This window comes from Mizuhopecten yessoensis, unplaced genomic scaffold (assembly GCF_002113885.1).
Source record: "Mizuhopecten yessoensis strain PY_sf001 unplaced genomic scaffold, ASM211388v2 scaffold11033, whole genome shotgun sequence".
NCBI classification, from domain to species: Eukaryota; Metazoa; Mollusca; class Bivalvia; order Pectinida; family Pectinidae; genus Mizuhopecten; species Mizuhopecten yessoensis.
In genome coordinates this window covers 756351-772001 of record NW_018408845.1, presented here as the reverse complement: position 1 = coordinate 772001, position 15651 = coordinate 756351, and the positions used below count along the sequence as shown (strand labels likewise).

The 15651-nt window shown below is 35.6% G+C and overlaps 1 protein-coding gene across 1 annotated transcript in view; it reads left to right on the top strand.

Annotated features, from left to right (window-relative positions):
- The first annotated feature begins 2797 nt into the window (after positions 1-2797).
- The window catches only part of LOC110464805 (probable arginine--tRNA ligase, mitochondrial), a 35544-nt gene continuing 22690 nt past the window's right edge, over positions 2798-15651 (top strand). The window contains exons 1-10 of the mRNA XM_021520243.1: positions 2798-2893; positions 7404-7495; positions 9542-9644; positions 10291-10392; positions 11475-11569; positions 11956-12095; positions 13185-13261; positions 14451-14556; positions 14757-14830; positions 15136-15242. Of these exons, the coding sequence (XP_021375918.1) occupies positions 2858-2893; positions 7404-7495; positions 9542-9644; positions 10291-10392; positions 11475-11569; positions 11956-12095; positions 13185-13261; positions 14451-14556; positions 14757-14830; positions 15136-15242 (932 nt within the window). The 5' untranslated portion in view covers positions 2798-2857. The remainder of the gene's footprint in view (positions 2894-7403; positions 7496-9541; positions 9645-10290; positions 10393-11474; positions 11570-11955; positions 12096-13184; positions 13262-14450; positions 14557-14756; positions 14831-15135; positions 15243-15651) is intronic.

Genomic DNA, 15651 nt, shown 5'->3' with positions numbered 1-15651 from the left:
GACAGACAAAGGTTTTTTTCAACAAAGGACCATAACTCCTTTTAAAAGGGTCGAAATGAAAAAGTACTACTTGGATGCACAACATCAGGGAGCAGTTAGCATATATGTAAACTTTGAAATTGGCCGAGTTGATTAGGAGAAGTTATCAGGACAAGGATTTTTCAAAAAAAGACAATAACTCCGTAAAAAAGGTGAGAATGAAAAAACAACAACCTGGATGCACAATATCAAGAGGTAGTTATCATATCTGAAAACTTTCGTTGAAATTAGCCCCGTAGTTTTGAAGGAGTTGTCCGTACAAACATTTTTCAACAAAGAGCCATAACTTTGTAAATAAAGGTCAGAAAATAAAAAGAATACCTTGATGCACAACTTCAGGTGGTAGTTATTATATCTGGACAGTTTCGGTGACATCGATCCATAACTTTAGAAGGATTGTCCGTACCAAAAGTTTCAGGATTTGTTCAAACAATGGCCATAAATAATTTCGTCAAAAAGGGCCAGAATAAAAAAAAATGGTACCTGAATGCACAACATTAAGTGGTAATTATCATATCTGGAAAGTTTCGTTGAAATTGGTCAATAACTTTAGAAAGAGTTGTCTTGCAAACTTTTTCTAGGGACAGACAGACAGACGGACGGACAGACATGCTGATTCCAGTATGCCCCCTTACTTCGTTGCGGGGTATAACATGTCTAACTTGCTTACTCAAGTGATATAACAATTGCATGACTGACATGTTGAGTGTATATAAAAGAGTAACATAAACTCATTTTCAAAGCTACTTTGTCTCTACATTTGCATGTCTTTTCCAAATAGGGGGAGGGGACCGGTGATTGTTATGACTCAACATTATCCAAACTATAAGTGTGCTGGTCAACATGTAACACCACCACAACTATTGTGCCAGTTTTTTACATTCGTTCTATTATTGTAGCTATTTACTCCATTTCAATGACACGGGGAATTGTTTTATTCATCTTCATATCAAACACACATAGATTTGTATTACGTCAGAATATTCATAATTAAAGTATTAAATCTACTATGACACGTGTATGTGATAGTATCTATACCTTCAACAAGCTTTTGTGTTATCATTGTTTCAACTCTGTTGCTTATATCACATCGTTATACTTGCGTAATCTTGTATTTTGCTGCAACACTCTTCCAAACGTTGGATAATTTGTCTCTGCCGTAAGCCGTATTTGGCGCAAAACTAAATTTTTGCTCCGACGTCATCCAAACAGCGAGTATTACTCTGACGTAAGGAAAGCGAAATAGCGAGTATCGGGATTACCCCCGTGTTTCAGTTGGCATTCTTAGCCTAGACAGTATGGATATCATGGACAAAGACAAATTCAACATAAAGCGCGCATAATACCTATGAATGCCAACTGAAAACAGTATTATATTTACGTTTCTGGAATATGTTTATCTTGTAGATAATTGAAACATTTTATAAAAACTCAACATTTAGTTCAAATAAGTGTATGTGTTATATATGCTTGGTTATTGAATATAACAGTCATATTTCGAGTCATTGGTATCCAACGTTAAAATTACAACGTCGTTATAATGATTAAGTCAACATGATTTCGGGTCGTAGCTTTCATAGCTGGTATAAATGCCATCTTATGTAGTGATAAACGGCCAGGAATCATCCATACAGAATGTTACAATAGACATCCGACAAGGTAGTGTTTTGGGACGATTCTATTACTAATATCATGGTCTATATAGCCTTATGAAAATAGTTAGTTAATTGAATGAGGAGTATAGTGTAACAAAATAGACCGAAAGTTATGTAATTAATGATAAAGAATGGACCCATCTTTTAACATGTAAGATAGTGGGTATCAATCACGGAATTAGATTAGTCATCTAAGTCCGTGGTATCAATAGAGAGCAGCACTTTGGTCAAAAGTGCATTTGAGGTCAAAGCTTACTATTTGGGTAACACGTGCATTGGTTGACGGGAGACAGTTGAATTTAAGTGTGTGCTAAAGGGCTATGAATCTAATTGCGACCAGGTCAGTCATGGAATAAATCTAATGGCGACCAGGTCATTTATGGATTAAATCTAATGGCGACCAGGTCAGTCATGGATTAAATCTAATGGCGGCCAAGTCAGTCATGGATTGAATAGAGATAGGTACACGCGAGTGTGAACTCTCCAAAACAAACAGAGTTACTGTCATTGCCATATGGTACATCTAGTATTGTTGTTTCGGTAGGGGGGAAATAGATTAAAAGTTAGATTAAATTGCTGCACCGTGCCTTAATTTGTTACTTATTTACAATAGGTGCAGAGAGGAGGGACGGAACTTGAGGTTCGGAAACTATTAGTCTCTGGAGAGTGAGGCCAGGTATGGCCCGGGTACAGCACCTGACGTACTTTAGAACTATGTGCTTGCTGTTTTAACTCTATATATTGTAATCTGTGTGCTTGTGTTACAATGTGTGGAGATCAGGGACAAAACTATATAATTCAGCGGTTATGTCAGGTCAGCAAACAGTCTCGGAAATGTCGGAATAATTTTCTATTATGAACTTTAAGCTGTATGAACAAGTTGTCATAACGATATAAACTAATTGCATTTTAACGTAAATAGCTTGTTAATCAGTTTTGACGCATTAATTTTTACATGAAGTTTACCGGAGATTAAAAGTATAGTATTAAACGTGTCAAATGAAAATTTACCATACATATTAATGGAATCGGACAAAAAATGTAAATCCGGATATTTATCGACGCATACCGCTTTGCGTATACATATACTTCCTACAGAACATCCGGGTTACTGTAATGGATGCGCCCATGGACACATGTATGCCTTGAGAAAAAACTAAGTGATGGCTCTTTTCTTAAGACGGAAATTCATACGAAGTGTAAGTTAACACGAAATGCTTACTTTATGAAAATGATTAAAAAGTAACTGGAATTACAGCATGCCAAAGACCAAGCTTGTGTTGACATTGACAGTTAGCAGGGTCAACTAAAAATATCAAGTTATTTTTTAAATACTTCATGGGTCAATTAATTGAACAGAAAGCCAGGTTTTTACTGGTTCCTTCACAATTGTATGCTATTAATAATTCATACTTTCTGAGGTCAACTGTAAACTCACACTCAAGGGAAGCAATCAATATCTAGTACTGAAGTAAATCACAGCAAGGGAGACAACCCTTACAGTATTGTCATCCTAAAGTAAAGTATAGCTTATTTCTGAAATCTCCACATTACCATAGAAAGAATTGTAAGTTTTTATATCAGGCATATTAAATCTTAATTTTAAAATGTTAAACAGTCACTTACAAGAAATTACCTTAAAAAATTAAAGGACTGTTCTCCCTATCGGTAATAAACATGGACGAAATGTATTTAGAATTTGTTCAACATAAAGACATTTACTAACCCTACATCATTTTTTTTGTGGAAAACGACTATAGCACAGGGGAGACAACTCATACACAAACTGAAGTTGTGGCAGAGGGAAAAAAATTGTGCTTCAACATGCATGAACCAATCACATTATAAACAACCTGTAAATTATCTACGATCTCTAATGCACCAGTTGAAATCAGCTAAGGGAAGCTAACTACTTGAATATTTTTTATACTTTAAAGAAGTGTTACTTTGTCAGCATTCGTGTGAACAGTGCATAATACCACGATAATGAGTTCCCCAACTAACTGAGTAGCTGTCATTCAATTATTACCAAACATTTTGTTAAACAAACCAAGGTACCATATACAGCATTACCGGCGAAAGTGTCATGGCGTTTTCTAACATTACGGGAGTATAAGGGTTATCTACCTGGGAGCGACCCCTGCTGACAATTGACGTGCCTAAGACAGTGATTGAGTGACCGTTATCCGGCAATATAGTTGAGGATACACTGATCAGAGACGGAAACAGGATTTTCGTAAGGGGATAATACCCTAAGGGTCTTAAATGTGAGAAAAAACGACTCCTTCACACAAATTCTCCCTCAGAGGGGTTACCCCCCGTCACCGATACACACGTACTGTCACTGAAAATAAGTGAAAAAAAATTGGCTGAGTTAAATTTATTTATTATTGATATCTGCTTCAAACTCTGCACTGTCTTTTTTTTAACGGCTAAGGAATATGAGGGGAAAATACTGCCGATATTGTATAATCGGCAGGGACCAACTGACTAGTTCAGCAACACCAGGGAATTTTGCCAGCTATTTTGGGAAAGGGCCCCTAAGCAAGCATTGGGAAAAATATCATCGACATTTGGCAAAAATTGGGAAATATCATCAGTGTTCCCACATGTACATGGTTTGGTTTGGTTTAGTATTGTTTAACGTCCTATCAACAGCTATGGTCATTTAAGGACGGCCTCCCCTGTGTGCAAGATGTATGTGTGTGTGTTTTGGGAGGATGCGATATGTACAAATTTGTCTCCTAGTGATAGCGCGGAACCAATGCCGACTTTATAGTGCTACCTCACTGAAACATACTGCCGAAGACACCCAGCAGGACGCCCCACCTGGTCACTTTAAACTGACAACGGGCGAACCAGTCGTCCCACTCCTAAATTGCTGAGCGTTAAGCAGGAGTAGAGACTACCATTTTTTCAGACTCTGGTATGTCTCGGACAGGGGACAGAACCCAAAGCCTTCCTCACAGGGGCGAATGCAATGCAATAAGGGCAGCAGGTACAATTCTTATGCCCTATCTGCAGGGAAATCCCACATGTACAGGTTTGGGAATATAACATAAGTTTGGAATGAATAAATTAAACACATCAATGTTTTTGCTCCATCATAGTTGGTAATACTTTGAATGTTGCACATATAACAACTGGAAACTTGCATAGACATGTTTCTAATCCAATTGGGAAAATAAAGACTGAAATTAGGAAAACACAGGGTCATTTTTCAATTGGGAATGGGTCCCTGTACCGGACCCTATAAACACCTGGCAAAAAATCCTGAACACCGAGCTTGCAGTTACAGTTTCCACGTTGTCATTCCTGTCCATGAATGCATGTCTCATCAGCTTACCTGGCTCAAAGAGGTAACTGAAACAGAGCTCATTGTCATAAGTCTGCTACAGCATCATCTGTCCATCTGACCAATTCAAACATATTCTTTTTCGTCATTAACATCATTGTAATTAGTCAGTAGCATGCTTTGATAAAGGACTAAAGTGTTTGTTCAAATGAATGACCTTGACCCACTTTCAAGGTCACAGATGTCAATTGTGTTAAATTACTTATTTTGAATAAGCAAGAGTCTTGGAATGATACCTAGCTTAATGGTGTAAAGGGCTATGTAGTGTGGGATCAGGATGAATGACTAAGGTTGTGTGAACAAGGCAGTTAAAATCTTTCAATAAAAATACTTCAGGAAAAATGTGTAGAGCAATAAAATCCTCCAACGAATATCAAAGTGTTACTTTTTATACAAACAATGTACGTATTCCAGGTGTCGCAAGGTTTCAAGGCTGGTCCCTTTGTCAAGCAATGAAAACTTTGAATCACATATTTCCAAACTAATGAATCTTATTGAAGATATCCTCCAACAAAGTTTCATATTGAGTAAAGTAATGATATTTAGCTTTCCAGTATTATAATTAGACCTTCATAACTTTTGAGACTGATCAGATAAACAAAATGGCAGACAGGCAGACATCTTGGATTTTGACAGTGAAGGTTTGTTATGGCTATTACTCAGGAAGTACTGGAGAGATCTTTCTTAATTTTTTTTATGTAGGTTCCCACTTGGTATGAAGTTATGCATATTTTCTTATGAGACTGATCGAAAAAACAAATCTTTGATTTTGACAGTTAAGGTTTGTTAGTGCTATATCACAGGAAGTACTGGAGGGTTCTTTCTCAAATTCTATATGCAGGTTCCCCACTATCCTTTATTTTTCATGTTTACTTTTGAAACTGATCAGTTAAGCAAAATGGCCTACCGACAGCCATCTTCCATTTTTGACATTGAAGGTTTGTTGTACTATTTCTCAGGAAGATCTTGAATTTGATATGTAGGTTCCCCTTGATCCCTCGTTGTGCATGTTATATTTTGAGACTGATCATAATCAAAATGGCTAAAGAAAGAACTAAACAGATCTTTCTCATATTGCAATGATCGATTCTATTTCTTTTACTTCAAGTACTGTACTAGTAAATATGTGAAATGACAAACTCACTTTGAAGGTTGGCTTTCATACACATCAGTATTAAGTTTAGATAAAAAGTTACCTCAAGGTGCATTTACTGTTAACATGACTCGATCAAACAGATTAGAGGAAAGAAGAGAAAAGATCGAACTGACAAAAAACTAATGAAGATGGTACAATGGTGGGTGCCAAGATCCCTCTGGGATCTCTTGTTATATCTTGATTCCAGTGGCCTATTATTAAACAAAATTATATAGAAGAAGCAACCTGATGATTGATCCTTTGGGTACCCCATAGCTACTGATGCTGGATATGAGAGTGGAGTGGTCCGGGGGGGTGGGGGGCACACTGGATATCGCACTCGACCAAGAGGACTGGGGCTTGATTCCCTTATCGGATGCTCCCTAGACAACGTGCACGGTGTCACACCGGATGTCCCCATTGTCAGACAGTCGCAGAAATAAACCAGTTGGAAATAAGTAGAAAGCGAAGACGATATTTCGTCAACAGATAACCTTACCTTACTTACTAAATATCTCCGATGTGATGAAAACCTACGAGCGCAACAGCCAGTACTTCGCCCTTTGGGATCAAGGGAAGTCAATGAGGGATCGTAGAGGGCGGGGCTGTCTCCGATGGCTTACTCGTAAGGGCTCCGTTATATGCCAGTTCTATATCTCCGAATTCACGGTCCTACAAAAGGGCACATTGGTTCTAGAGTTGCCTTGCGCCCTAACTTTGATCTGGGAAACTAAAACTGCATCTTCTTTCGTGATATCCAGGTTCGTTCGTAGACGCATACGTGAATTTTATTTTACTGTTCAGACCCACCAGACCACATTGGCTTTCTCCTCTAGGCTAATACTGTCCTTTGAGGTATACAGACAAGCTACACCAAACTGCATAGCCTATTGATATTACCATTATGCTGCAGCAAGATTCCTAGCATATTCAGACATCAGACTATTTGGAAATCTAGAGCTCTGACGAGCTTTCTTGGCTTGTGATAAAGCATTTCAAATCTGCTGAAAATTAAGATAAATTTACAAAATATCTACTGGCCTGGCGGGATAGCTTGTTGAAAAACATACTGGTCCACCCGGAAAGCCAATGGCCACGGGCCAGCGGACCAGCAGTTCATTCCAGCCCATGTATAAGGACACCACTTATGTAATTGTGTCTTATTTTGCAGGTTCCTGTGGGTAAATGATTTCATGTCTAAGTTTCTTGTGTTTTGTAGTTCATCCGAGCCGTTCAAGCCAAGACTGTTGAACTTGACAATGTAGGAAGAAAGGAAGAGACAGCACTGAAAGAGAACATCAAGTATAAAATGTGTGTTGGTATTTTCTCTCTCATAGATGTAGTATATTTTGCTAAATGTTGCTTGTAATGCTTATACATTATTCTTGCATTCTGTTAAAGGCATTCAAACCTTTTTTTAATTTGTTTCTGAGTGTAATGAAAGAGGATTTCATAAAACAAAACAAAATAAATGTTGGTGTCAAGATTAAAACTGTAAGGCATTGATATTTTGATAACCATAGGGCTCTGACCAACAAAAACCTTTAGGAAATGGACTTAAAAATGATTTTAACATACAATGAAAACATAAATGTTACAAGAGCAAAAAGAGAACCCATCGTAATTATAAACAATCTTTGAAATATATGCTGTTCCCTGAGCTTCAATTGAAACAGAATTCATATGAATATAAACAATGTGAACCTAACACTTTTTAACTTTGCTCGGATTAAAGATATATGTTAACATAGAACTTTGTATGGTTTGGGCCTTTTTTGGCCCCCAAATCCATCAAAATTAAAAATCTGCAATAGAACTTTCAAATGACTGTTTCTTCAATTTTGAATACTTCCCCAGTACTATTATGTAAACATTTATTTGTGTTTTCAATTTTGGCTGCCATGGTAACCAGGTCATATTTGCATGAATGATTGAAATTTGATTATTCAGTCAATTTTGACAGGTTTTCACCTAGTTTTTCTCTTAGCTACCATAGAGCACACTCTTGAACAAACTTTATATTTCTCCTAAAGATGTATTACAGGTGCCTACACATTATCCTTTGATATTAAGTTTGTTCAAGCATGCGCTCTATAGTTTCTAGGAGAAAAACTATGCAAAATATCACAATATTCACTGAATATTCAATTTTTTCTAATTTATGCAAATTTGAACTTGTTACCATGGCAACAATGATTAGAAATATAAATAAATACTTTCATAATAGTATTTGGGAAGTATTCAAAATTAAAGAAACAGTCATTTCAAAGTTCATTTAAAGGTTTTGAATTTTGGTGCATTTGGGGGCCAAAACAGGCCCAAACCATACATAGTCCTTTTAGAGCCAAATTTATAAGGCACTTTTAAATACTGCTGAAGTGGCTATAGCTATGAATTTTTGAGGATGGATTATCTGAAGTGGCAAGCATGCTATTTACACTATACAATGATATTGTATACTTTTTGTGGCAAGTCATATGTAGTTTCAAAAAGTGATAAAGTCTGAAGGATAAAGTCTACTAGATAAAGTCTGATGGATAAAGTCTACCAGATAAAGTCTACAAGAATAAAGTCTACCAGATAAAGTCTACCAGATAAAGTCTACAAGAATAAAGTCTACCAGATAAAGTCTACCAGATAAAGTCTACAAGAATAAAGTCTACCAGATAAAGTCTACCAGATAAAGTCTACAAGAATAAAGTCTACCAGATAAAGTCTACCAGATAAAGTCTACAAGAATAAAGTCTACCAGATAAAGTCTACCAGATAAAGTCTACAAGAATAAAGTCTACCAGATAAAGTCTACCAGATAAAGTCTACAAGAATAAAGTCTACCAGATAAAGTCTACCAGACTAAAGTCTGATGGATGAAGTCTACAAGAATGATGACAACTGGTAGCATTTTGTTACTGCTGCAGTATTTAAAGTCCGCAAAGTACACAAGTAATGATACAAAAGTTCACCAATTAATAAAAGCATTTGTGCACATTTATGTATTTTGACAGATAGAACCCACAAATGCTCTTTATGTGTATTTTGCAACTGACAGATGGTGTCCATTGCATATTCAAAAATCATCTAATACCACAAATTACTGACCGTAGTTGTATATAGTCCTATGAATGCAAGGAATTATTTATAAGTAGCCTGGGCTCATGCACCAGAAGGAAGAGTTAAAACTATAGATATTAAAATTGGAGAATTCAGCACCAAATCCAACTAATGGTTCATATTTTCAACAAAATTATGAGACTAAAATCAGTTGCATCATCACATTCTTAACTATTGATATAGGTAATTATCATGAGCCAACATTTTTAGCAGATATTCACTAACCAATCTTCTTGTATCTGATAGACATGACCACAGCATCAGATATGAGGCTGAAGATATATCTAAGAGACTTGGAGTACCAGCTGAGAAGATTTTATCAATAACTGTTGACGATATCAATGAGCAGGTAAAGCAGTGTCTATAAATAATATATCTATATTTGTAGAAGTAAACACAAAAAGGAGCTTCAGACCTTTAATATTTTAAATTAGCTAATTTGATATAAATTCAAACTTATCTGAACCTAAGTACATTGTATTATCAAAGCGTACATGATTGTGTAGCCTACAGATGTGTGAAAATCCCCAAAAAGCGTCTACTCATTGTATACCCATTCTACTCTAAATATTTTGCGCACCAAATATTTTTGAAAAAAAAATTATGTTAAAGTTCCGAAAATCAATCTCTGAAAATGAAAGACAAACCACTTGGGATTCTTAGGATTTTTGTAATTTGTTTATTATAAATAAGTTCATAAGTATTGTTTACAGGTACAATGATGTTAAAACTAAGAAGAAACTGCGTAAAATGTGTATTTTGGTGTTTGTTTCCTTTGAAATATCTGATCAAACATGTGTGCATATCGGCATACATCAATTCATTTTATATATCCTCCAGGTGCAATATTTTACAACAATCATACATCTGAAAAAATCAGTTACAATGAAACTGAAATATCATTCTTCCTTTGTAAATGCGAAAAATTCTGAACAGTGGATCAAGTAAGTTTAAGTATACAATAACCTGAAAAATGATAATTTGCTATGTTTTAGAGTACAGAAACGGAATCAAAAAGTGTGTCACCTTGGATCAGTCACCATAGAAACAATAGTGGCACCATTTCCTTCAAACTTTCAAGGAACCGCATTCATCAGGCGAGTACCTCTTCGTCGCTGTGATGAGTGAAGAGTAAATAGAAATGAAATGGAAAGCAGGCACTTAAATTTTATTGATGGGAAAGTTAAAGGAAACCTTGAAGAATTTCAATGAATGTCATTTTAGGAGCTTTGTAAATGCAGAAGACAGCCATACTGGACCCTTTGTGAAGTTAATAACGAAAGACGATATGCCTTTCTTACAAATTGATTCACTTTGTTTTTGATGTGTCTGGAGTCATTAAACAATTCCATAGATGTACATTCCTGATAATACATATGCCATCCCTTCATTTGATTATTTTTAATGAGCTTCTCGAGTGTTTGGGTGGGATGAGGGGAAGGGAGGTGTGGGTGTGGGTGTGGTCTCCATGTTACTATTCTTCGCCATTGACTGAACAGCATATGTTCGTCTGCTGGATAACCGAACTACTCGGTAGTCAAACAGACATAAAAGCAATCAATCTGTAGCGGAACTTGACTGGGTTGATCGTCTCCAACCAGATAGCTCAATTGGTTGAGCGTCCGTCTAGAGTTCGGAAGGTCCCGGGTTCGAACCCTGGTCTGGCCGTGCATTTTTCCTCTCCTCTTATAAATCAATCAATCAACAGCATTCTTGCCTTGAGGAGGAACATAATGAGATTTGTTGAATGATTTGTTCACACGGTGTGTGGTAAAACTAACAATGTATAAGTTTGTTGATTCACTTTCACACATCATAGATGAATCAGTGAAAACAACCTTGACTTCTTCCAAAGATTTAATAATGAACCAATGCCACTGAAATGAGACAAGAAGAGTTAAATAGCCTTGGGCGATGACTTAATGTGAAAATCTGAGTTGTCAATGCTCTGATGGCCAAAAAGGGGGGAAATTGGACAAAAACTGTTTGAGAAATTCTACAGCCAATCTATCTTCATAGATAAATAAGGCTTAGAATAGTTTATCAAAAGTATGAAAGACCTTTTGGTCATCTGAATTTGTGTCAAAATTGTACAAAATCATATGACAACTTATACTCATTGGCCTCTTATTTTGTCTTGTAATTCATTTTCTTGTAATTCAGCTTTTGTGTTTTACAGAATGCGCTGAAAATGGTGAGGGAACAGAAGGATAGATACGGCACTGTGACGTTATCAGAGGACACCGAAAAACAGAGAATTCTTATAGAGTACAGGTATCTACTCCTTAGTGGATACTCCTTATTACAACCTTTATTACATACTTCTGACACATTTTATACAGTTGATGGGTGTTAGGTTGTCTCCCTTATTACTACATCTTGTTCAGAATTGTCTGTCAATGATATCATGGTATAAGGTTTCATAAATACATGTTGCAGTGAGGTATCCAAACATCTGTAGCCTTATTTACAAGAACAGAGTTACCCCATTTATGTTTTTACATGAGACAGTACATTGATTTGACAGTCATAACGTAAGAATTTGATTCCAATTATCTAAAATACATCGACAAATTTTTTGTATTGAAGACATGCTTAGTATGCTCTAAGCACATTCAAATCTATTGTACAGAATGTTTATATTGGTAACCATTTTTCAGTTCTCCAAACATAGCCAAACCTTTCCATGCTGGGCACTTTAGATCTACAATACTGGGGAATATAATAGCTAACCTATATGAGGCCAGCGGTCACACAGTTTTCAGGATTAACTACCTTGGCGACTGGGGAATCCAGTATGGTAAGTACTGTATGTCACATATATAGGATCTTACATGAGTTTCCATTTCATATGAGATTCGTGACGAGTTTCATAAATTTCATAATTATGAAATGAAAACGAGTGTAAGATCCTTATTATCACATAATCAAGATTTGTTGCATTTATTGGTGTAGAACAACAATTTTCATGCAACCTTGAAATGTAAAAAGCCGCCATTTTGACTCCAGTGCGAAAGTCTGTGACTTTATGTATTTGTCTTAGGCATGACGTCACAATTGAAACTTACAACCAATCACAGGGCTGATATGTCATATTACATGGGTTAATACGCCAAAAAATATGACATGGGTATATTCACTGGATAACGCAGTATAATATGTGATAAATAACCTTTTTATCCTCCTGGACCCAGTTGTCCAAAAGGTGATTAGCTCTATCAGTGATAAGTGTAAATTTTAATTTTTGTGTATTTTTAAAACTCAGCCATTAAATGAGATAAAACTTTCAAGGTAGAAAATTACATACAAAATTACCAGTTTTTTACCTTGTATATTGACCAAATTATTAGAGGTTGAAAAATGTCATTAGACACTGATTTTGAACAACTGGACCCTGATCTGCATATACTCCCTTCCCATTTTCAGCTTACATGGGCCAATCTTATAACAAGCATCCATTGTTTATCAAATCCCTTTAATTAACTTTTCAAGAACTTTTCAGGGAGGGGGGNCAATTATCTGTTTGTCTAGCCATATACAATTTTGTTTCCTATTTTTAGCTTCACAGTTTATAACCTCAAACTCCTCAAGATTGTAATACTTCCTAAAATGTAGACACTTCTACATGAATGATTTTTGTAGTCGCCAAACTTCATGAAGATTTTTAGTTTTGGGTAGAAGGTCTATCACAGATCAATGCCTACTACATGTTTGTTTTTGGCCTAAGCATCTCCACTGCCTAGTCAGCCGTTGTTGGAATAGCATGGACTATAAAGACAAGGACTAGTGTGTTATGAACACCTTGTAATATATATATATATCAACCAGGTCCTGATCAGGCTATACATTTAAGGTTTGAATTGTCTCCCTTTATTTCACCTCCTTGTAGGATTATTGGGATATTGGCTGAGGAAATATGGCAGGGAGGATATCCTTGAAAGTAAATCAGTGAAATACATGCTTGAGGTAAGCACAAAGTATTTCATGTTTCTAAAGAAATTCATAAAATGTTTGGTGTAGTTTTATATTTATTAACTCTTATCAGATTACTGTTGTCATTGTCCTCATGTATAAAAGATGGGCAAACAATGCTTGGAACCACAACATTGTAATGAATTCAGTTTTTAATATGCTTTATATTTCTGTACAGTTTCATTTTTCATGCTTGTATAATTTTTAAAGAAAACATCCTATCATCTTTTAATAATACTGCTGTTCATGATGTGTAGAAGTGTTTTGTTCTGTTTTCTAACTTAGTGTGAATTAGTTTTAGCTGTTAAACATTGTTAGGTTGGAATTGTTGTAACTATGTGCAAATGTATCATATGGTTGAGCGTGCAAAATATACAGCTGATTACCTGGTCAGTCGGCAGTCATGTGTAAAATAAAATGTACACACGTACGTAACATTCCTGTCATCTGGATATACTAGTACTCGACTCAAATTAGCGGTATTTAACAAGGTCAAAATAGTGTGATTTTAACCATTTGTTTTGGTAATATGATAGCGGATGGCAGTATACGGGTTTGGCGTTACAACGGGTGCATTAATGTTGGGGAAATTTGGTTTTATTGTACAAAAGGAGTCATTTTGTTATAATATAAGAATTAGAAAATGATTATTTATGAGGAAAATATTTAAATTCACTATCTAAAGACTATTTATGAGGAAAATATTTAAAGACAAAAAATCCTATGGGACTATTTTAAAGTTTGAATACATTGTAATAAACATATAATTTTGTTTGCTGTCAGCATGCTTGCCAACTTTTTAATATTTCCATGGGGAGTTTGTGTGTGTTCAGAATTAAAAGCATATATAAAATATGTGTACATACACCCTAGGGAAAAATAACACTTTTAAATGTCATCTTTTGAGCTTTTTTTTTTTAGATGAAATCAGCAGATCTTGGAAAATAGGAATAGTTTAGGAAATTCACTGTTTGGAAATGCTCAGTTTTAGGGTCCGAGATCGGTTCCTTCCAAAAAAGGAAGAGCTGCCAAGTATGTGTCGAGCTAACATTACCCTCATTATGGAGGGGGAAAAAGGCAAAAGTGAAAATGCAGCCAAAAAAATCTGATATACAGTATGTATGAAACATGCATGGGCCATTCAGAAAATGATTATATTTGTTATGTTTATGGTGAAGTGCAGCTGTACATCAAAGCTAATGAAGAAAAGGATGCGGAACAATTTCTGACAGAGGACAACAAGATAATCACCATGGAAAGTCAGAAAGTATTCCGAAGATTAGAAGAAGGTAAAAGTAGTTTTATAACTATAAAAGGTCTGGTTTAAACTGCAATTTCTCTTGACAACTAAGGCTAAATCTGTTAAAAAAAAAGGAAACTTAAATCACATGACATTAAGGAACATGATTGACCTCGAAAATTCTGTATCTTGTTTAGTGTGGTTACTTGGCCAATCATTGAATAAGTCCTGTATTGTGTTATCTTACAGGTGATCCTGAGGAACTTAGACTGTGGAAGAAGTGTAGAGACCTAAGTGTTCTATATTATGAAGAATCCTACCAGGTAATAACAGAATAGTGATGCTATTGTTAATTTGACAGGTGGTGAAGTCCAATTTTCGCAAATTTACAGAATACATGTTTCCATGAGCAATAGAAAAAATACTATTTTTAGCAATATTTTTTATGAAAATAAAAAGTATCTTGTAAGTTCATTTTGAAATCACTATAAACAAAGTTGTTGTCTATGGAACCTATTGTAAGAACATGTCTAATAGAAAACAATGCTAATGGCTTTGGCATACAACCTAACTGAATTAAGTTTAGATTACATAATCAATCCAGAAAGTTGACTTTGTTTCCCGACAGAAACTGGGCATAAAGTTCACAGATATTGAGGGGGAATCCATGTATTTAACTCAGACAAAGCAGTTAATAAATGACCTAAAACAGAGAGGACTGCTCCAGTATCGAAGGTAAGACTCACAATATATACACATATAAATATGTTCTTAACCATCAGTGGGGTAACAGGAAATTTTGTTTGTGTAGTTAGCAGAATTATTTCAAAGGATGTTGGTGCTGAGTACTAGACCATGTTTTTCAGATGGACCTTTGGTTTATCCTAGATTTACCTACCTGTAATGGTACTGATATTTTCCAGCAGATCTTGGGGGAGAAGGTAGTGACATTTTGAACTTATTGGAATGTGTGACAGCATAATGAAAAATGACCATGACCTACTTTCACCAACATTTCAAACACTTCAAACGACTTCTTCTGAAGAACTAAAAGGTACAGAATCTTAATATTTGGCTGGTAGCTTTCTGGGATTGATCCCGTCAAAGTTTGTGAATGAAAATAATGTAAACCTACTTTCAAGGT